The following is a 22,519-nucleotide window of genomic DNA, read 5'->3' as shown; positions in this document are numbered from 1 at the left end:
ACCGGAATATCCTGCGTACCTTAATAATCGGCGTTATGCGAAGCATGCATTGGGAAGGTGACCATGTTGCAATTTTTATATCGCGACACGTCATGAAATAAATGATAGTAAATATATGTACAAATCTTGCAGGCACAGGCACACCTTGCAGATGTTTGTATATTAAGTTTTTTTGCACTTTCATGATGATGCCAACGAGGAACTTGAGTATTGCAACACTAGAAGCGATAAGCTGATATAAAGCGCTGATGCTCGCAAGAATGGTAGCCCTGAACACTCTTACATAAATCGACTTCAGCGCATAGCACCTAACTACAAGTGACGTTAACTTAACGTCACGACTGTATTATAGGAATGCATATGTTATCATGATGTAATTGGATAGCCGGCGCGGCAACAATTAAAGTTTCACAAACATTAGGGTCTCTTTGAAAAATAGTTCTGAGACCTGGTGTGGCTTTGTGGTAGAATGCTTGATTGCCATGTATAATGCTAGGGTTCGATTCCTCCTGAGACCTGTGGGAATCGAGAGCGCCCCCCTACCAGGCGCCTCGTTCGCTCACGTGTTAAAACTACTCCTATGTGTTCTCGTCGTTGCTGGGTAGATTTCATGTGTCACTCACCTGTGGCACATACCCGCATGCCAGTGGCACATACCCACCCGCAGGTTTGTGCCACTGTCTAGTAAAAGGTGTTTGACGGTGTATGCGACGGGACTATGAAGGCATTCATGTCTTGACTATTGTGTCATATTCATGAAATTATTTTGTCCTCTTATACTAATTTTGGTTCGCCCAATCACGAGGGCAACCGGACGTAAGCGACTAGATAGATGGAGATGGATGTCTGGGCTGGGCTGGGCTGGGCTGGGCTGGGATGGGCTCTGAAATTTTCGGCAATTACAAGATTTGACAGTATTTCTGCAAATCAGCGTGTGAAGGGACAAGAGGATGTACCAAAGTGGACTGTGAGCATTGAACCATTGGTGCGAATGCCACAGTATTGACCAATAGTCAGTTCCGAGCTGACAGTTCTTCATTGTATTTTGTGATACTTTTGTATTTTGTCGAGTGCGTGAAATCTGTACAGTCTTCATGTGCAAGGCAAGAAAAAAAACAAACATCGTGTCTCTTTTGAAGCAGACACAATGCTGCACAACGTCAGGAGGAAGGACATTCCAATCTTGCACGGTCTTGACAAAAAGAAGGATGAAAGGTGCGCAGTGGTATGAGCAGTTGGTCGGTACAAAGCTTTCCCGTGGTTGATGCACTCTGAATGACAATGGGCTGGCTTGATAGTGGGAGTACGAGATGATGCATGATGTAACTTCAAAAACAGGCACAGTTGAGCTATACAGTGGTTGATGAAAGGGTAACGAGGTTAGCACGAGATTCAAATTCGGTTACGCTTGACTGGTATAAATAATATGAAAAGATGAACCTTGCTTCCTGGTTTTGCACAGTTTCATGTGTTTTAGCATTGTTACTCTGATGAGGGTTTCGAAGAGCGCATGCGTATTCAAGGTTTGGTCTGATTGGTGTCTGATAAGCGAGTAGTTTAACAGCAGTAGCAGCTAGATGAAGGTTTCCGCTTATACAGCCAAGGTTTGCTTCTTTAGTAATGTGTGTTATTTGAAGAGACCATGTTAAATCGGAAAATAAATGGGCTCCTAGATACTTGTATGTATTTAGGTGTTCGATTAATGATGGTATTTGACCCTAGATAGCCGCTCCAAACCTAACATTAACATGCACAGTTACAAAACACACCTATTGGTGCTCCAAACCAGCTCCGAAACCCCCTTTTTACTGTGCCAAAGCTGCTACAAAACAGCTTAATTTCTGGGCAATCACATTTTGTAGGCTTTTGTGAATATTCTGATGAATATAACAACATTCAAATTTGCTTCGATTTAAATTTAAGTTATTGTAAATTTCAAAATATTCAGAATGAATGAATAGATGTGTATCAGTTAGCGTGTAACTTTTTGTAAAGGTAGTTTCACTGCAGCATAGGTGTGCTAAACCGTGAAAACGCCTACCTAGGGAAAATCTACTCTGCAATGAAGCTCAACTTCAAAGTTAAATGAACAGATTACCTCCCCATCGAACCATAATTCTTTAAGTTTAAAGACAGCTTGTATGCTCCAAGTATACTAAATTTTAAAATGTAACATATTTCCCAGGTCATAATTTGCATTCTACAAAAGTTAGACCTGTTGCTATTCAAAGTTGCCACTACTTTCTTTAAAACAAACAATGTTATTTGTACAGGCCTTGGTGCACTTTCTGAAAAAAAAATTTTGTGCAATTTAGTTGCCCATTTTTTTATAATATTTTGTCTAGACTATTTCAAATCAGTTTGAAAATGTTTGACTAAATTTACTTTTGCACAAGCCTACTATTTGGTCATGAACCTGATTTGCTCCGCAAGCAACATAATGGTGCTAAGGGCTGGCACCACAAAACCACCACAACAGGGTGGGTCTTGTCCTGCCTCTGACCAAGCACTGTGAGGTCATTTACATCTGACTGCCTGGATGAAATAGCTTGCCCAAAGAAAGTCTTTGTGGGTGCAGGTGACAGCATCCAACTGTGCCGAAATCGGGCGGGAGAGGCCTGAGTTGCTGCGGCTGTCCGGTGATGTGGCACACGGTCGGGACTGGCATCTGGAGAATGAGGCACGCTCGGCCGTCCGGCTGGCCAACTTCCTGTCTGGGTTCCTGCAAACTGTGGATCCGAAAGAACTGTTTGCAGAGTTTCGAGTGCCCGACCGCTCACTCACGCAGGACCAGATCATCGGTGAGTTTCGAGCCTTAGAGGAGCATCTACACATGTGACATGTGTAGTCATGAAATATATTCATTTTAAGTTAAGGAGTCTTTCAATGCCAACTTTCTTATTTCCGTGTGAATTTTGATTTAATTGGCACATTTGTTGTAAACGTCACCAAGATGCTACTGTACAAATTTTGCAAGTATTGCATTTACCCACATGATATGAGCACCCTCATTTCGGTTGGAGAAACCAAATTTTCTTTATTTTCGTACATAATAGTGTCACGGGGTCGTGACATGGCCGATGACAGGAGACTGTGTGTTGAGATCAAACTGTTCATTTAGACGAACTTGTGCTTGGGAACGGATTACAGTAGCAGTCTTGCACTGATAGCGGCGAACGAAGCGTCGGCCGTCGATCAACTGACAAGCGGCGAAGCGTGTCGGCATTTATGCCCTTGCTATCGAATATTCTAGCATTATCGCTAGCGGCAACGTAGGTTCCTGAATAATCTGTGACGTTCCCGAAGTGGGCGTAATCTTAACGAAACAATCTACTAAAGCCTTGAAGCTTGTTGAACATCCTGGTGCGGTTTGCACTGAACGTAGTGTAACGGGGTGATAAACAAAACTTGAGGAAAGGTACGTGGCATTGCCCCCCTCTGAAAAAGGCATCGTCCTGATGCATAACAAAAGACGAAGGTACAATAATAAGGACAACAAACAAGTACAGCAACAACTACAAAATGTAGTCCTCAGGTTCGCGCATGAAATGGCTTGAGGCACACGACATGGACGACTTCAGGTCGATCACGGCGCCGTTGATAGTTCGTAATGCCGTCGGGAAGAACCTTGTAGTCAAGTGGGCCCAGACGTCGAACTACTTTGTATGGTTCAAAGTAACTTCATGGAAATTTTTCCCTGAGCTCACATCAGTGTATCGGCGTCCATACCCAGACACGGTCCCCGGGCTGGTACTAAACGAAGCTTTGTCGAAGATTGTAACTGCGGCTGTCGGTCGCCTGTCGATTCTTGATGCGCAGGCGGGCGAGTTGACGAGCTTCTTCCGCGCGCTGAAGGTAAGTGATGACGTCGAGGTTCTTTTCGTAGCGTCGAGCGTCGTTGCCGGGCTCCTTCCATAGACCAACTTGTACGGCGTCATCTCCGTTCTTTCTTGGACGCCCGTATTGTATGCGAAGGTCACGTAAGGAAGGATTTCACCCAACTTCTTGTGCTCGACGTCGACGTACATAGCCAGCATATCAGGGATAGTCTAATTAAGACTTTTGGTGAGGCTGTTGCTCTGTGGATAGTAAGCGGTGGTGCGGCGGTGACTTGTCTAGTTCTACCTCAGGATTGCCTGAATTAGGTCCGCCGTAAAGGCTGTAGCTCTATCAGTAACGAGGACCTGTGGAGCTCTGTGATGCAGAACAATGTTCTTGACGAAGTACCTTGCTACCTTGGAGGCACTGCCCTTGGGGAGGGCCTTTGTTTCGGCATAGCGTGTGAGGTAGTCAGTAGCTACGACGATCAACTAGTTCCCGGAATTCAACGTCGGGAACGACCACAGTAAGTCCATGCCTATTTGCTGGAATAGCCGGCGAGGTGGCTCGATGGGCTGGAAAAGTCCGGCTGGCTTAGTCAGCGGTGTCGTTCGTTGTTGACATTCGCAGCAGGTCCTGACGTAGCGAGTGACATTAGTGAAAAGTCGTGGCCAGTAGTACTTTTCTTGTATTCTTGCGAGCGTGCGAGAAACATCGAGGTGTCCAGCCGTCAGGTCGACGTGTAGGGCTTCGAGTACTTCTGGTCACGCAGCTGAAGGAACCACGAGAGGGTGTTCGGCTCAAAGAGGCGAAAGGTTTTCTTTAAGAAAACTCCGTTTCACTAGAAGAACGACTCCACTCTTCTCTTGAAAACATTCGGAACAGTCGTGCTGTTACCCTCAAGGTATTCCACAAGGCTTCTGAGTTCCGAGTCAGCTCGCTGTTGCTCGGCGAAGTCGTCGGCAGTTATCATTCCTAAGACGCTGTCCTCGTCCAGGCCTCCAGGCAGCGGTGGTTCAACGGGGGCACGAGACAGGTAGTCGGCGTCAGAGTGTTTATCCTTTCCACGCCATCAGTCTTTTGCACAAGGACGTCTTCGAGTCCTACGCTGCTTGCCTCGGTGTGTACTTCTCTTTTGGAGTGCTCGTCGAAATGCACAAGTATTGGCGGTGTCTAGAGGCGTTGTTTAAGTTCCTGAAATGTTTTATATTGTGCTGCTTCTGAACACCTGAATTCGACGATGCTTTTCGTGAGGTGAGTTATCGGCTCGGCAATCTGTGTAAAACATTTGCCGAAACGCCCCTTTTAGTTCGAATTATCGAGATTCGATCAAGCTGCCGCACTTCTATGTAGCATTTCATTTGGAACCAACAGTTTATTTTAGAGAAGAAAAGTGACGAATTGCATTTCACAGTGATTATACATGGTCTGATTGTGTCAGTGACACATCTAAAACTTTGCATTCACCAGAACTGCTTTTTCTCAACAACACATTATCTTGATCATGTTGCTCTATGTCATGTGTTGCTCTTTACGCATTTGCATAAAGTGTTCTTATTTTTTTTTATCCTGTTTGTTTCTTGAACTGTTGGTAACAGTGCTTCACTTTTCTTTTCCCCTTTTTTCACAAAATATATTTTGTGCAACTGTCTATGCAACGTAAGCACCAACTCGTCCAAAAAGAAGTCCTTAGGTAGCATCACCACATGTGTTTTCTTTCTTACCAAGCACTTTTGGAGTGATGCTTTGGTTGTGACAAAGTGAATCTATGTTCTTTTGAGTGGATTTGTGATGACGGCAACACTAGCTTGGTTGCAAAAAGCACTCTGGTTAAGCACCCATTGTATTGCAGGGGAAGCCATGTCCCTGGTGGCCGGCAACCAGCGCATTCTGGGCTGTGGTGTGTACTTTGACCGTAAGCAGTTTCCTGGCCGGCATTTATACGCACCTTACGCCTATCGGCGTCATCGCAATGAGCGGCGCTTCTACGTTGACGACATGGCACGCTTCCGTGGTGCAGCCTACCTGCAGGAAGGGTTTTTCGCCCAGCTTAAGACACGCTGGGCAGCCAACCTCGATGACCTGGTCACATACACCACCAAGATCCGCATCAGGTGACTGTGGCAAAAAAACGTTTTATGCATGATCCCTGAAAGAAAGTGACGAAATGTCATGAGTGACTGCTCAAAGGACAGAAAAACCTAGTTAGGGTGCAACATTGGTCAGATCACCAAAGCATGGAATAATAAAAAATTCTTTAGGGGGTGTTGCTGGAGTCGGAACTTAAGGGAAACATGGGTCTCAGGGCTCTCTCAATTATTTTTGAACCAAATGTGACAAAAGTTGGCATGCTTACTTAGTTTGTTCTCCTGATTCTAAAAATGTAGTTACTTTTTCTGTAGCTTCATTAGTTAATTATTTAAGCAAGATAACAATTAGTATTGTTCTTACCACAATAGTGTCACGGAGTCGTGATGTGGCCGAAGACAGGAGACTTTGTGTTGGAATTTAACTGTTTATTTGGGCGAACCTGTGCCCGGTAAACGGAAAGTCCGATTACAGTAGCAGTCTTGGACTTATAGCGGCGAACGGAGCGTCGGCCGTCGATCAACTACCGTCTAGCGGCGAACCGCGTCGGCGTTTATACTCTTGCCGTCGAATGTTCTAGCGTTATCGCTGGCGGTGGCGTAGGTTTCAGAATAATCTGTACCGTTCGCAGAGTGGGCGTGATCTTATCGAAATGATCTACTACAGTCCGGAAGCTTCTTAAAAACTGCAGGCGCGGTTTGAGCTGAGAATTGTGTAGTGTTTTAGGACGATAACAAAACTTGGGAAATGGAACGTGGCATTGCCCCCCTCTGAAAAAGGCATCGTCCCGATGCTTTAACTAAAGATGAAAATACAACAATTATGCAAAAAAGTACAATGAATAAATTACGATACAATAATAATACAAAAACACTGTTTTAGTTTGTTAACGCACATGAAACGGCTTGAGGCGTGCGACATGGACGACTTCAGGTCTCGATCGGCGTTGTTGAGAGTTTGAGATGCCATCGGGGACAACCTCGTAATCAAGTGGGCCGAGACGTCGAACCCCCCTGTACGGTCCGAAGTACCGTCGCAGAAGCTTTTCACTTAGTCCACGTCGGCGTCCTCACCCAAACACGTTCACCGGGCTAATATTCCACGAGGCGTCGTCGAAGATTGTAACGGGAGCTGTCGGTCGTCTGTTTATTCTTGATGCGGAGACGCACGAGTTCTTGGGCTTCTTCGGCGCATTGAAAGTACTCACTCACATCGAGGCTCTCTTCGTCGGTGACGTTGGGTAACATGGCATCGAGCGTCGTTGCCGGGCTCCTTCTGTAGACCAATTTGTATGGAGATATCTGCGTCGTCTCCTGCACTGCCGTGTTGCATGCGAAGGTCACGTACGGAAGAATGGCATCCCACATCTTGTCGACATCGACGTACATTGACAGCATGTCGGCGATAGTCTTGTTAAGCCGCTCGGTGAGGCCATTGGTCTGTGGGTGGTACGCTGTCGTCCGGCGGTGGTTTGTCTGGCTGTATGCCAAGATCGCTTGAGTTAAGTCGGCAGTAAATGCCGTTCCTCTGTCGGTGGTAAAGACCTCCGGGGCGCCGTGACGTAGGACGATATTTTCGACGAAGAACTTAGCTAACTCGGATGCACTGCCTTTTGGCAGGGCTTTTGTCTTGGCGTAGCGGGTGAGGTAGTCGGTAGCTACCACGATCCATTTGTTTCCGAAAGCCGACGTTGGGAACGGCCCCAGTAGGTCCATATCAATCTGCTGGAAAGGTCGGCGAGGTGGTTCAATTGGCTGCAGAAGTCCCGCCGGCCTTGTCGGTGGTGTCTTGTGTCGTTGACAGTCCCGGCATGTCCTCACATAACGAGTGACGTCGGTGGTAAGACGTGGCCAATAGTACGTTTCTTGTATCCTCGCGAGCGTACAAGAAACACCAAGGTGCCCTGCTGTCGGATCGTCGTGCAGGGCCTGCAGGAGTTCTGGTCGCAAAGCTGAAGGCTCCACAAGGAGGTAATTGGCTCGAAGCGGTGAAATTTTTTTCTTTTAGAGAAGACCGTTTCGCAGGAAGAACGACGCAAGTGCGCGCTTGAATACCTTCAGGACTTCGGCGGTCGTGCCTTCTAGGTATTCTATTAGGGCCTTAAGTTCCGGGTCGGCCCGCTGTCGTTCAGCGAAGTCGTCGGTAGTAATCGTTCCCAAGAAGTAGTCGTCCGGGTCGTCGGGTGGTGGTTGGTCGACAGGCGCACGAGAGAGACAGTCGGCGTCGGAGTGTTTCTTGCCGGACTTGCAAATGACAGTAATGTCATATTCTTGAAGTCTCAGGCTCCATCGTGCGAGGCAACCTGAAGGGTCCTTCAAGGTGGCTAGCCAACACAAGGCGTGGTGGTCGCTCACAACTTTGAAGGGCCTGCTGTAAAGGTAGAGGCGAAATTTAGACGTAGCCCAGATAATGGCGAGGCACTCCTTTTCTGTTGGGGAATAATTGGCTTCTGCTTTGGATAGCGATCGGCTGGCGTAACTAATAACCCTTTCAAGTCCGTCAGCCCTCTGCACAAGAACGGCGCCAAGACCTACGCTGCTTGCGTCAGTGTGTATTTCTGTCTCGGCGAATTCGTCGAAACGGGCTAGTAACGGAGGCGTCTGGAGGCGATGTTTAAGCTCCTGGAAAGTGTGTTCCTGCGACGTTTCCCACTTGAACTCCATGTCGGCCTTGGTGAGCTTAGCGAGTGGATCGGCGATGCGTGCGAAGTTTTTCACGAACCGCCTATAATAGGCGCACAGGCCCAGAAATCGGCGCACCCCCTTCTTGTCAGTGGGCGGCGAGAAGTCGGCAAAGTCGGCTGTTTTCCGTGGATTGGGACGAATTCCAGACTTGCTAATAACGTGCCCCAGAAAGAAAAGCTCCTCGTACGCAAATCTGCACTTTTCTGGCCTCAGTGTGAGTGCAGACGTCTGGATGGCTTGAAGTACAGCTTCAAGGCGCCGAAGATGCTCTTTGAAACTCGAGGAAAACACGACGACATCGTCCAAGTACACAAGGCAAGTCTGCCACTTCAATCCTGCCAGTACTGTATCCATAACGCGTTGAAAAGTTGCAGGCGCGTAGCGAAGACCGAAGGGCATCACCTTAATCTCGAAGAGGCCGTCCGGTGTTATAAACGCCGTCTTCTCTCGGTCTCTTTCGTCGACTTTGATTTGCCAATAGCCAGTCTTGAGGTCTATTGACGAAAAGTACTTGGCGTTATGGAGCCGATCAAGTGCATCGTCTGTTCGTGGAAGAGGATACACGTCCTTTCATGTGATTTTGTTCAGGCGGCGATAATCGACGCAGAAACGTAGGGTTCCATCCTTTTCCTTCACTAACACCACGGGGGATGCCCATGGACTCTTGGACGGCTGGATAATGTCATCCCGCAGCATTTCATCAACCTGTCTCTTCATGGCCTCATGTTCTCGCGTCGAAACCCTGTACGGACTCTGACGGAGTGGTCTGGCATTTTCTTCGGTTATGATGCGATGTTTTGTGATTGGGGTTTACCGAATTTTTTATGACGACGAAAGGAAATCTTCGTACTGCAGGAGCAGGGCCTTGAGCTGTTCTTGCTTATGGTTTGGAAGTCTGGAATTGACATCGAATGCTATGGGAGGGGCTTGGTTCCTCTGAGCAGGTTCCGCATAATCTGCAAGGGCGAAAGCCCTGGTGGCTTCAACAATTTCTTCGATGTATGCGACCGTTGTTCCTTTGTTCACATGTTTGTACTCATTGCTGAAATTCGTGAGCATAACCGTTGATTTGCCTCCCCGCAGCTCTGCAATTCCTCTTGCGACGCAAATATCTCGGGTGACCAACAGATGCTGACTGCCTTCAACGACGCCTTCTAAGTCAGGTGATTTAGGAGCGCCGACTGAAACAAGTCACCATTTCGCCTCGCTTGAGCGAGGCGGAATCGTGACTTGTTCTTTCAGCACATTCAAGGCATGGTTTCCTGACGGCGTGCGCGGCGGTAGTGCTTCTTCTGTGGATAACGCTAACAACCTGGTTTTTAGGTTGATGACAGCACCATGTAGGCATAAGAAGTCCATGCCAAGGATGACATCTCTCGAGCAACGCTGTAGGACTATGAGGTCTGTAGGATAAATACGGCCGTTAATGGTGACTCTCGCTGTGCAGATTCCTGCAGGCGTTACGAGATGACCTTTGGCTGTGCGAATTTCAGGGCCTTCCCAAGCTGTCCTAACTTTCTTTAACTTCACGGCGAACGACCCACTGATGACGGAATAGTTGGCTCCAGTATCGACGAGAGCGGTCACACTGTGGCCGTCGATAAGAACGCCGAGGTCGCTAGTTCGCCATCTCGCATTACAGTTAGGTCGTGGCGTCGGGTCACGGCTGTGTCGGCTTGTTCCACTGCTTCCATGTTGCGTCGTCAGGCCACCTTCGGTAAGTGAGCTTTCGCCGTCAGGGCTTTGCCTGGTTGGCGTTGTGTTCGGAAAGCTCTGTCGCGGCGTCGTCGGAGGAAGAGGATCTTCTGTAGTTCGTTGCAGAGCAACCGCACCTCCATCGGTTGCTGCCCTTAATTTCCTGGATACGGGCTAGGAGACCGGCCCCGCGTTGGGCCAGAGTACTGCCGGGGGTGCGGTGACATGCGGCGGCTGGGCGACGGCGAACGGGAAGGACTTTGTGGTGTCCATTGAGTTCCTGTCAGGTAGTCGGCGATGTCACGTGGCCGTTCTCCCGGCGGCGGGCGTGGTGCATTGAAGGCGAAGCCACGCAGTCCCATCTGTCGGTACTGGCAACGGCGGTATGTATGTCCGGCCTCGCCGCAGTGGTAGCAGAGCGGACGGTGGTCAAGGGTGCGCCAGATGACAGTCTTCCTGGGCGGACTGCGCTGGGCCGCTGGCGAACGGTAGGACGTCGGTGGGGGTGGTGGCAGTGGTGCCGTCCAGCGACAGAAGTGCGATGGGGCAGCGTTTTAGCCTGTGCGTGGAGAAGGGTCGTGGCGGCGGGCTGCAGCAGCATAGCTCGTGGCTTGCAGCTGATGCTCTTGAGGCTGAGGAACGCCCAGCGATTGCTGGATCTCCTGGCGTACGACGTTCGCGACGGATTCCACGTGAGGCTGCACTGAAGAAAGTAATTTTCGCAGCTCTTCTTGCACGATCGCTCGCATCGTCTCACGCAAGTCAGTAGTTCCTAGCGCTTGAATGCTGGCGTAGCTTGTAGGCGAGAAGCTACGGTTATATCGCCGCGTGCGCATCTCGAGCGTCTTCTCTATCGTAGATGCTTCTGAAATGAATTCGGCGACCGTCTTTGGCAGGTTTCTAATCAGCCCGACGAAAAGTTCCTGCTTTACTCCTCGCATGAGCAGAGGGACCTTCTTCTCCTCGGACATGTCAGAGTCAGCGTGACGGAAAAGTTTAATCATATCTTCCGTGAATAGCGTCACGTTTTCGTTTGGCATCTGCATGCGGGTTTCGAGAAGAGCTGCCGCCTTTTCCTTGCGCACCACACTTGCGAAAGTAGTGAGAAACCTGGCGCGAAAGACGTCCCACTTTGTAAGGCTTTGCTCTTGATTCTCGAACCAGGTCCGAGCAGCATCTTCTAAGGCGAAATACACTTGCCGGAGCTTGTCATCATCTGTCCAGTCATTGAGCGGCGACGCGGTCGAACCTTTCGATCCACCTTTCCGGGTCTTCAGTGGCGAACTGCGGAAAGTTAGCGGCTCTTTGGGTTGCTGGAGCAGGAGTGGTGCAGGCTGCACGGGGGTGGTTATGGTTGCAGTAGTTGATGTCAGGATCCGAGTCTGCCTGGCTGCTTCAGGAAGGGGCCCGTACTCTGGTTGTAGTCCCCTCTGCCTGCGGCTCGTTCGCTGTTCGGTGTTAGCGTCCGTGTCTTTTTTGCCACTTGGGCTGGGGTCGCGGCTTGAAGGGAGCGTCCGGAACATCAAAGAAGCAGCACCTCCACCAGATGTCACGGGGTCGTGACGTGGCCGAAGACAGGAGACTTTGTGTTGAAATTTAACTGTTTATTTGGGCGAACCTGTGCCCGGTAAATGGAAAGTCCGATTACAGTAGCAGTCTTGGACTTATAGCGGCGAACGGAGCGTCGGCCGTCGATCAACTACTGACAAGCGGCGAAGCGCGTCGGCATTTATACTCTTGCCGTCGAATGTTCTAGCCTTATAGCTGGTGGTCGCGTAGGTTCCAGAATAATCCGTACCGTTCGCAGAGTGGGTGTGATGTTATCGAAATGATCTACTACAGTCCGGAAGCTTCTCGAAAACTGCAGCGCGGGTTGCGCTGAGAATGATGTAGTGTTTTGGGACGATAACAAAACTTGGGAAATGGAACGTGGCAATAGAAAAATAACCACCTGTCAAAAATTTATAAATTATATAGAGATTGACAGTAGAAAGCACAAAACATACAACATAGGAAGCACTTTTTTGATTGGGTCAATATTTACTTACTATAGTACACTTAACTTCACAGCTCTGAATGTGGCCATTGTGTGGTCACACAAAAGACTAGTTTAAAAAACTTGCATCGAGAGAAATCGAAATCTGCTATGTTGTGTGCTCTAAACATATAGTTTCATGCTGAAAAAAAAATATTCTGCTATCTGTAATAGTTTTCGATATATTGCAGTAATTTTTATGCAGGGTGTACAAAATTGTTGTTTTGAGAAAATGAAGAAAACAAAGAATTCTGACATTTTTAACTGTAAAAAATGTACTTAGAATTACATAGGCATTGACATATAAATGAATGCTAGAAAGCCTAAGGAGTGCAACGCTGCAAGCTGATCGAAAATTGAACGAGTACTTCTCGAATTACAGCACAGTAAATTTCATTGCATGTAACTAAGTACAAAAATTTTTATATTAAAATAAAGAGTGAAGTTGCCCATTATATATAGGCTCCCAGCATTGTCTTTTATGCACATTTAGCTACATTGTGCAAAAAAAAAATTACCGCTCTAGCTGTCCTAGGTTCACTTTTACCGAACAAGCAAAAGAAAGTGGTCAAAATCTGTGCTTCAAGAATAATGCTGTTAAAGCTTTATTTCGCCGTTCCGAGTGAAACATATCATGGCACACATACTATTTAGTCGGTTAATATGCACCGGGAATGTGATAGAACTGATTGTTTGCATGAGCGTGTCGTTTCTTCTAGTCCTGTAGCAAGTTGTCTCCGTGTGCTCGTCTGCCGTGAGGCCGCTTATTAGTTCGGTGACTGTTCTGACGGCGATGTGCGACAAATGTTTGTGCGTCATCCACGATCCGTCGAATAACACGACGATGTTTTCCGGCTTGTCCAGAATGAGCTACCCGTAAATGTCGCGAACCAAAGTTGGTCCCGTACTACACGAGTACCGAGGTGTTAGTTTCCTTTCACGTAAGACTGCGCATTTTCGAGTGGAGATCGCGACAACGTTGCGAACATGTTGTTAAAAGCAGTCTACCTGTTGCCAGTAGCCTCCATTGCGGGGGCGACGAGCATGCTCACCCCGAACGGATTGACTTTCTCTTGTTCATTGACGCGCGGAGTACTCCACTCTGACGACCCGTCGCGCAGTTCAAGGTCCTTTTGTCAGGCGGGGGGAACCGCGGCACCGGCGCGTTTCGCGATAAGACTGCACATCCGTTCCATCACTACAAAAATTCATATCTCTTGTAGCTTCACTTCTGCTTTTTACTTGCCGTCCTCTAACTGATGAGGCTGCAAAACAAAGCCGCTCTTAGTAACGTTGTCGGCAACCAACGGGCTCACACGTGAGTTAGGCCTACACCGGTGACTCTGCGACCACCGTTGACCGCGTCGAGTTTGTTATCCTCGTTGTCCTGAGCCATAGCGGGGATCTTTTTGAAGTTCACCGCGAACGAACGACTGCCACACCCGCTTCACAAATTACTGTAGCACGGAACATCTTTACTGCCGCAGGCAGTCAGTAGCACCATGACAAAATGGAGCATGCCCGTGCGCATCACGATAGTGAAGCACACGCCGGAAGCGCCCCTTGGCCAATCGGATGCCTAGATTTTGTCACGTGTCCCAAGCAGCCAATTGAATCACGCGCTAGTGCTTCTTGATGACGCGTTTTTGCTAAAGAACCAATGAGCTAGGCGAACCAGCGGTGGCGGGAAATCGAAGATGAAGAACGACCCTTCCGAATGAGACCAAGTTGAACAGCACGTGGACCCGCCCTTTCTTCTGCGCGATGGGAGTGGCAACACGCGCAAGCATGCGCTTCATGTGGCCTCTCCTCTCCTGTAGAACTTGTGGACCTGCCCGCTCTTCTCTGTGCCACAAAGTGGCTGACAAGCATGCGCGTCCTATGACCTCCCGGCCTTCCCCTCATGCCCGCATTCTTGCCCTTTTCTCCTGTGAAATGCCTGAAGTCCTTGCACCAGGCTGCTGCTTTGCTGTGCGCTTGTTCAGCCTGGTTCAACTTCAGCTGCTGCTCCTCATTCGCTGCGTGTGCATCAAGAACAACCAGGAAAACATCATCTCTGTCGGTTGCTGCCACTACACAAGAGATGGAAGACGGCAACGGCAAACGAAAGCGTAAAACGTTCACAATTGAGCAAAAGGTGGCGATGTTGAAAGCCGCTGAGTCTGGCGTTAAGAAGAAAAAAAAGTGGCCAAGGATTTTGGCTTAGCGTTGAGTGCGCTGTTGAGGATTTTGAGCAATAGAGAAGCTGTAACCGGTGCTGTCGCACGTGGCGTCAAAGGAGACTGGAAGAAGCTGCGAGCTCCCGCCTTTGAAGCTTTAAAGAAGGCGCTCCTCAAATGGTTTTTGGAAGAGCAAGCACGTAGCACTCCAGGGAGTGGGCACTTTTGAAGTGGAAAGTGAGAGACTATGCGTGCATCATGGGACTATACGATTTTGTGGCGAGCGCCGGCTGGCTGCAGCACTTCAAGGAGCGCCACGACATTGTTGGCAGGGCTGTCAGCGGGGAAGCGCAGTCTGTCAACCGCGAGACTGCAGTGGCGTGGGTAAAAAAAAAAGTTGGAGAGTTCTTCGAAAAATACAGCGGCAAAGTTGGAGAGGTCTTCGAAAAATACAGCGGCAAGCATTTGTTTAACACGAATGAAACTGCCTTGTTTTATCAGATGCTGCCACAAAAAACTTTGGCCCTCAAAAGTGACTGCTGCCAGGGCGGTAAGCAGAGCAAGGTTCGTGTGACTGCGTTGCTTTTGTGCGAACATGGATGGGTCTGAAAAGTGCCAATCCTTGTGGTCGACAAAAGTGCATCACCACGATGCTTTAAGGGCAAACGAAAACTTCACGTGAGTTATGTGTCTAACCACAAGGCTTGGATGAGGAGAGATATTTTCACGCAATGGCTGTGCGAGTAGGACGAGAGACTGGGCAAGCAAGACTGCAAGATATGCCTCGCCCTGGACAACTGCTCGGACCACCACACCGCTGTTGTGCTCAAGAACATTGAGCTGTGCTTTTTCCCGTCAAACAGTACTGCGGTAGTGCAACCCCTTTACCAAAGGGTGATCATGAAGTCGGGGTACTGCAAGTGAGTAATCGACCGAATTCTTCTCAATATGAGAATGAAGCACAAAACCACGATCGACCTATACATGGCAATCGAGATATTGCAGGCTGCTTGGATGGCTGTAACTGCCAGTGCGATCGCCAGGTGCTTCCGACATGCTTTATTCGGAGTCAGCAGCGGCGATTGTGGCGAAAATCTTGGTACTGTCGCCAATGAGGGTGCCGGGGGCAACCAAGCCCTGGTGTTGTGGGACGCTCTCCTTGACACCGGCGTTGTGCCCGACTGCGACACCTTTTGCTGATGCTAATGCTGACGCTGTGTCCACTGAAGAGTTGACCGAGGCAGAAATTGTGCACGCAGTGACGGGGGGAGGGGCTTAAAGACAACACTGACTTGTGTGTCGATGACAGCCCGAAGGCCGAACCCAACGTACCGACGTCCGCCCAAGCGTTACATGTAGTAGACCTGCTGTGCCTCTTCTTCAGCGCTCACAAGGACAGCAAAGATGGACTTCAAATAGCAGCTGCAGCTGAAAAAGCTGTCGTCCGCCTGAAAAAAAAAATCGACAGAAATCTATTAAGGACTTTTTCTCTACTAAGTGAGCCGCCAGCCACTAAGTCGAGTTTTGCGGGAGTAAAGTAACGATTCATCACTGTTTTTTTTTTTCTAGTTTTTCTTTGTGCACCAGCCGTTTTTTCTTTGCATGACGTGCTGCTGTTAGTCAAAGGTGAGTACCTCCTCTCTAGCTTTCTAATTGTCGGTAGAAATGGTTACTGGCTATAACGAACTAATGGTTATAACACAGTAATTATAACTCTCCATTCAACTTTGTTATAACAAGTTTTTACTGTACAAGAAAGACTTCTAGCCATTGAGGAAAAACTTGGTGCAGAACAAGAAACAGCATCACTCAGAAGAAGGTGTTGTTTCAGTTTCAAAAGTCCGAAATTCAGAACGTTGCGCACAAGATAAAGCGTAACGTGACTAACAGGAACAAGGTACGTTTACCCCTCAGGTTGACTGGCCTGTGCCCACAGACTTTACCATGTGGGAGTTTGTGGGCACTGTGCTTTCCTGCATTCATGGAGAGGGCCTCGTTCTGGCACAGCTTTCAGGTAGTATGTGATGGATTATTGGTCAGTTGCCGGCTCGTAATATTGCCACATTCTATGTGATGCCAAGAGTGCTAAGAGAAAAAGTGTTCCCCACTTGTTGTCATGGCTACTGGCGATGTTCACACATTTAAATGCACATATACAGGGTGTCTCAAGAAATGTGCAAATATAATTAAAGAGTTATGGAAACAGGGTATCTGTGAGCTACTTGTGACATTAAATGTTTGCAAATATTAATTTTGGCAGCAACTATAAAAATCAAGATAACTAATTTTTTAATAAGCAGAAATAAGCAGCCGAGTCAAATGAGCAAATTTAAGTACTTGCTGCAAATGGCGCAAAAATACTTTGAAGTTTTTCAAAGGCAGCACTGATAGTGAGCACAGATCAATGAAATCTGGCTAATTTTGGCAGAAAACATCGAAACTGATGCACCAAACAGCGCGTCTACCATTCACTTCGAAAACGCCCTCAATGAGGACGCTGTTTGGGAGGAAGATAAGCGAGCATTGATTAGCGGCCATATGACAGGAAAGCGCTGCCAGGAATCTAAGTAAAGTATAGATAGCTAGACAGCTAGACCGTATAAGACATTTTACTGGACAAGAAAAATTGTAATGAGAGAATTCTGGGAATCATCAGAACATACTAATTGCTTACCTTAAGTTTGTAGTGATTATACAGATGATATCAAATTTTAAATAAGATACTTGTACTCTTCACATGTTAAGGAATATGTGGGCAAAATTTCATCGCAATTGAGGTATCAGGAGTACTAAAAACATGATGTCCAAACTCAAGAAGTTGCCCAAGAATGGATCTTGTGAAAGACACACTTTAGAGGTATAAGTGAGAGCTCATCCACGCGGAATAATTTCGGCCATCATGAGAGCTTGGCAATCATGGCTATTTTGAGCATGTGGTTTTGATGAACTGCTCATGCAAAATGCAACGGCAAGCAGCCTAGTGACGATTTTTAGGGGACTCTAGACAATAAGCTCCTCTTATTTTTTAGCAGTCACCTTGTGCTCACTAAGGGCAACCTTAGCCTACTTTGAGTTCAGTTTCAATCTTCTGTTTTTTTGTTTTTTTTTTCATGAAAGGAGAGAAACTAAACTTGTGAAATCAAATAAAAACGAAAGACATGTAATTTTCGAAAAAACTTGCGTTTTTCGACTCGCGTCTCTCAATAACAGACACTACTATGAGACAAAATGTAGCCTCCGAGTATGAAATTTCTGGTGCAACTTTTGGCACATACCCGTCACCCTGGGTGAATAGAATTGTGGAAAATTGCATTTCATATAATCGCGACTTTATTTGCAGCACCTAATATGCTACACAGATGACAGTAAGTACACAGGACCTTACTCGTGTTATCTTGTATCTAAAGTCGCTACAACATGCATGCTTTAAATGGCAGCAACAGTAACTGTTGCAATTAAATTAGCTGCAGTGAATGAATGTAACAAGCTCACTTGTTAATCGTGATATACGTACCTGAAAAAATATCACTCATGAATTGGGTAAAAGCGCAAGAAATGTCACAAAAAACATCGAGACACATTTTGTGGCCACACATCTATGCTGTCATACAGTTAATCTAGGGATGAAGGTTCAGTGGCATGAAAAGTTTGTCCAGAACAAACTATACTTTACACTTTGTCATGGCACAAAATGAAAACCGTGCAACTGACGATGAAACAAATTGCATATTTGAAATCAGCATGATAGCCTATATATACCACAAAAAAAATTATTATTCTGGGTTACTTATAAGCGAAACCTTCCTTTTTTTTTTAATTACATCTTTCCTTAAATGTGTGCCCACAAAGTTAGTGCTTGTGCCATAGTCCTGTTAATGGTGTGGCAAGGAGATGAAGATAAGTGTGCTCTTATTCGTGAAAATGGAGTGAAATATACCAAAGAGTGGTTTATATTGTAAGTCACTCTTCCCGACATTTTACTTTTGCAGATTTTCGATTTACCAGTGAGGCCTTGGGTGCGGCCTCACCAGTAACCACCACCGGTAACGCACTCCCTCGCCAGAGAAGGATTGGCCACCCTGGTGCAGTATCTGGCCACTACCTCCCGCATGCATACGTCAATTAACTCACGGCCCTCAGTCCCCAGTAGCTGCGAAGCAACTGACCACGCCGGCGGTCAAATCTGCAACGCAGCAGAGGGTGCTAAGAATCTCTGGATCCGGACAGGCCGCCATTGGAACATGAACTTGGCAACATTTAACGCTAGAACCTTATCTAGTGAGGGAAGTCTAGCTGTACTATTCGAGGAGCTAGAGGGTGTTAAATGGGATATAATAGGGCTCACTGAGGCTAGGAGGACAGATGAGGCCTACACGGTGCTACAGAATGGGCACGTCCTTTGCTATTGGAGCTTGGCTGACAAAAGAAAACTGGAAATGGGGTTCCTAATTCACAGAAACATAGCTGAAAACACAGAGGAATACTATAGCATTAATGGAAGGGTGGTAGGCATCGTAATCAAACTGAATAAGAGATACAAGATGAAGGTGGGACAGGCTTACGCGCCTACATCCAGCCGTGATGACGCTTCAGTTGAAAGCTATGAATCGCAATAGGCAATAATCGGCAATAAGGCAAAAACACATTATACTATACTGATCGGAGACTTTAATGCAAAGGTAGGGAAGAAGCAGGCTGGAGACCAGGCAGTAGGAGGTTATGCCATCGGTACTAGAAACGCCAGAGAAGTGCTACTAGTAGAATTCCTAGAACGCAATAATTTACGGATTTTGAATACCTTCTACCGAAAACGAGGAAACTGTAAGTGGACATGGAGGAGCCCTAATGGCGAAAATAAGAATAAAATAAGAATAAGAGCGCACACCCAGACATCGTGCAGGATGTGGAAGTGGTCGGCAAGGTACGATGCTGTGACCATAGAGTGGTACGGTCTCGAATTCGCCTAGACTTGAAAAAGGAACGACAGAAGCTGATACACAAGAAGCCAATCAATTAGCTATCACTGAGAGGGAAAGTACAGGATATCAGAGTCTCGCTTCAGAACAGGTACTCGGCTCTTAGTGAGGAAACCAACCTTAGCCTAGATACAATGAATGATAATCTGATGAGTATCATTACAGAGTGTGTAGTGGAAGTTGGAGGCAGGGTAGTTAGACAGGACAGTGGCAAGCTTTCTGACGAAACGAAGAATCTAAGAAGCGTCAAAACATGAAAGTCTCAAGTACAACAGACAAAATAGCGGAGCTTTCGAAGTTGATTAATAGGCGTAAGGTATCCGATGTAAGAAGGTATAACATGGAGAGACTAGAACACGCTCTGAAAAACGGAGGAAGCGTCAAAGCAGCGAAGAGGAAACTTGGAGTAGGCAAATATCGGATGTATGCACTAAGGGACAAAGAAGGCAAAATTACTACCGATATGGATAGGATTGTTAAAATAGCGGAACAGCTTTACAGAGATCTGTACAGTAGCCGGGACAACCACGACCTTAATACTACAAGAACTAGCAGTAACCCAGATGACACCCCACCAGTAATGATAGAAGAAGTCAGAAAAGCTTTGGAGAGCATGCAAAGAGGCAAAGCTGCTGGTGAGGATCAGGTAACATCAGATCTGCTGAAAGATGGAGAACAGATTGTGTTAGAAAACCTAGCCACCCTGTTTACGAGGTGTCTCCTGACGGGAAAAGTACCAGAGTCTTGGAAGAATGCTAACATCATCTTAATATATAAGAAACTGACTGGAAAAAGACTTGAAGAATTACAGGCCGATCAGCTTGCTCTTCGTAGTGTACAAGCTATTTACAAAGGTAATTGCTAACAGAAACAAGAAAACATAAGAATTCAATCAACCAAAGGAACAAGCAGGATTTCGAACAGGCTACTCAACAATCGACCACATTCATACTATCAATCAGGTAATAGAGAAATGCTCAGAATATAGCCAACCACTATACATAGCCTTCATAGATTACGAGAAGGCGTTTAGTAGAAATATCAGCCGTCATGCAGACACTGCGGAATCAGGGCGTCGGTGAAGTATATATAAACATCCTAGAAGAAATCTACAGGGGATCAACTGCTACCATAGTGCTTCATAAAGAAAGCAACAGAATACTAATCAAGAAGGGTGTAAGGCAGGGGGACACAATCTCCCTAATGCTACAGTCGAAACCCGCACTAACGAAACCCCGCGAGTACGAAATCCCCGCGGCAACGTAATATTTCTGGATCCTTGGCGAACGTTCATAGAAGCCCATGTATTACGTATCTCGCGGCAACGAAATGTTTTTGGACAGCGATCCCGCATTAATGAATTTTCTACAAGGGTGCGGGCCTTATTTTACCCTCCCCGCCATAGGCTAACTGCCGAAAATATGCTCGTATGCGTGTTATATGCATTCAAAATTTGTCAACATCTGCTTTTGCCATGCTAGCATGGGTACCGCCATTTTTGTTTACTTAAGGGGGAACGCGGCTTTGGGATAGCGAAAAATGGCAAAAAAATCAAATTTTTGAAAATCATGTTTTCAGTTTCTGGAACCTTTTTTTCTATCTGATTTCAAAATATTGCCACGTTCCATTTCCCAAGTTTTGTTATCGTCCCAAAACACTACACGATTCTCAGCGCAAACCACGCCTGCAGTTTTCTAGAAGCTTCCGGACTGTAGTAGATCATTTCGATAAGATCACACCCACTCTATGAACTGTACAGATTATTCTAGAACCTACGCCACCACCAGTGATAACCCCCGCAGGGGCGCCTGCGCAAGTAGGCGTTTGGTGTGTAGCGACACCACGGACCCGAACTAACGGGGGAGTTTCTACTCCCTCCCACGCCTAGCCGTGCGTGGCTTTGCCGTGCCCGGGGAAAAGGGGATCCTGGGGGTTGAGCTGACGCTGGGTGATTGGACCTTTAAGGCCCCCCGGCAGAGGCAACACACTCCTTTGGCCCCGGCTTCACGTAGACGGCACCCCTGGGCTGACCCACCCAGGGGAAATCGGCAGTCGCCTTTTCCTATCTCTCTCTCCCTGCATCTTCGTCTTTCTTACTTTTTTAGCTTTCCTGTCTACTTCTCTCTTCTGTTTACTTCCAATTTTCCTGGCGGCAAGGGTTAACCCTGTGCAAATAGCCTACCCTGGTCTAGGCGCATTGAGTTATGGCAGTGTTGTACGGCTGACGTCTGCAAGCTTTCAGCACCTGCAAACTTGCAGCGTCCCCTTGTTGGGCTCCGTGGTGGGTGGCCGCCAACGCTGCTGAACAAAAGTTCATTCACCATGAACACTCAAATTATACAATGGAACGTCAGGGGCCTTCTCAGAAACCTTGACGACATCCAAGAACTCTTACATGAACACTCACCAAAAGTGCTGTGTGTACAAGAAACACACCTTAATTCAAAACACACAGTTTCTTCGTAAATACGCTATTTTTCGAAATGACCGTGATGATGCCATGACATCATCCGGAGGTGTTGCCATCATAGTGAATCAAGGAATTGCATGCACACACTTACAACTCCAAACATCCCTTGAGGCAGTGGCTGTTCGTGCGGTTCTTTTTGATAAACTGATCACAATCTGCACTATTTACATTCCTCCTAGCTATCAGCTGCAAAAACGTGATTTACACTCTTTAATTGATGAACTTCCTGAACTTTATGTTCTCCTTGGAGACTTTATAGCGCATAGCAGGCTATGGGGTGACTCTCGGTATGACGCGCGAGGTCGACTGATCGAACGATTCCTTCTCTCGTCGAGCGCGTCTCCTAAATCGAAAAGAACCAACCTATTATAATCTCGCCAATAACACCTACTCCTCCATAGACCTAAGCATAGTATCTCCATCTCTTGTGCCTCTACTCCAGTGGAAAGTCGTCAGTAATCTGTACGAAAGTGACCACTTCCCCGTAGTTTTAAGCACAAATACAGTAACTGAATGTCCACCACGTGTTCCCAAGTGGCTCATAAACAGAGCCGACTGGGAACAGTTTTATACCATCGCTCGTCTAGGTTGGA

General features: G+C 47.1%; 1 protein-coding gene across 1 annotated transcript in view; it reads left to right on the top strand.

Moving 5' to 3' along the window:
• LOC119173513 (uncharacterized) overlaps positions 1-22,519 on the top strand; it is a 273,757-nt gene that overhangs the window by 168,995 nt on the left and 82,243 nt on the right. Inside the window, exons 8-9 of the mRNA XM_037424309.2 lie at positions 2,579-2,801; positions 5,672-5,933. Coding sequence (XP_037280206.1) covers positions 2,579-2,801; positions 5,672-5,933 — 485 coding nt within the window. The remainder of the gene's footprint in view (positions 1-2,578; positions 2,802-5,671; positions 5,934-22,519) is intronic.

This window comes from Rhipicephalus microplus, chromosome 5, assembly GCF_043290135.1.
Source record: "Rhipicephalus microplus isolate Deutch F79 chromosome 5, USDA_Rmic, whole genome shotgun sequence".
NCBI lineage: Eukaryota > Metazoa > Arthropoda > Arachnida > Ixodida > Ixodidae > Rhipicephalus > Rhipicephalus microplus.
The sequence above is the reverse complement of the archived record's forward strand: the minus strand, read 5'-3'. Positions and strand labels throughout refer to the sequence as shown.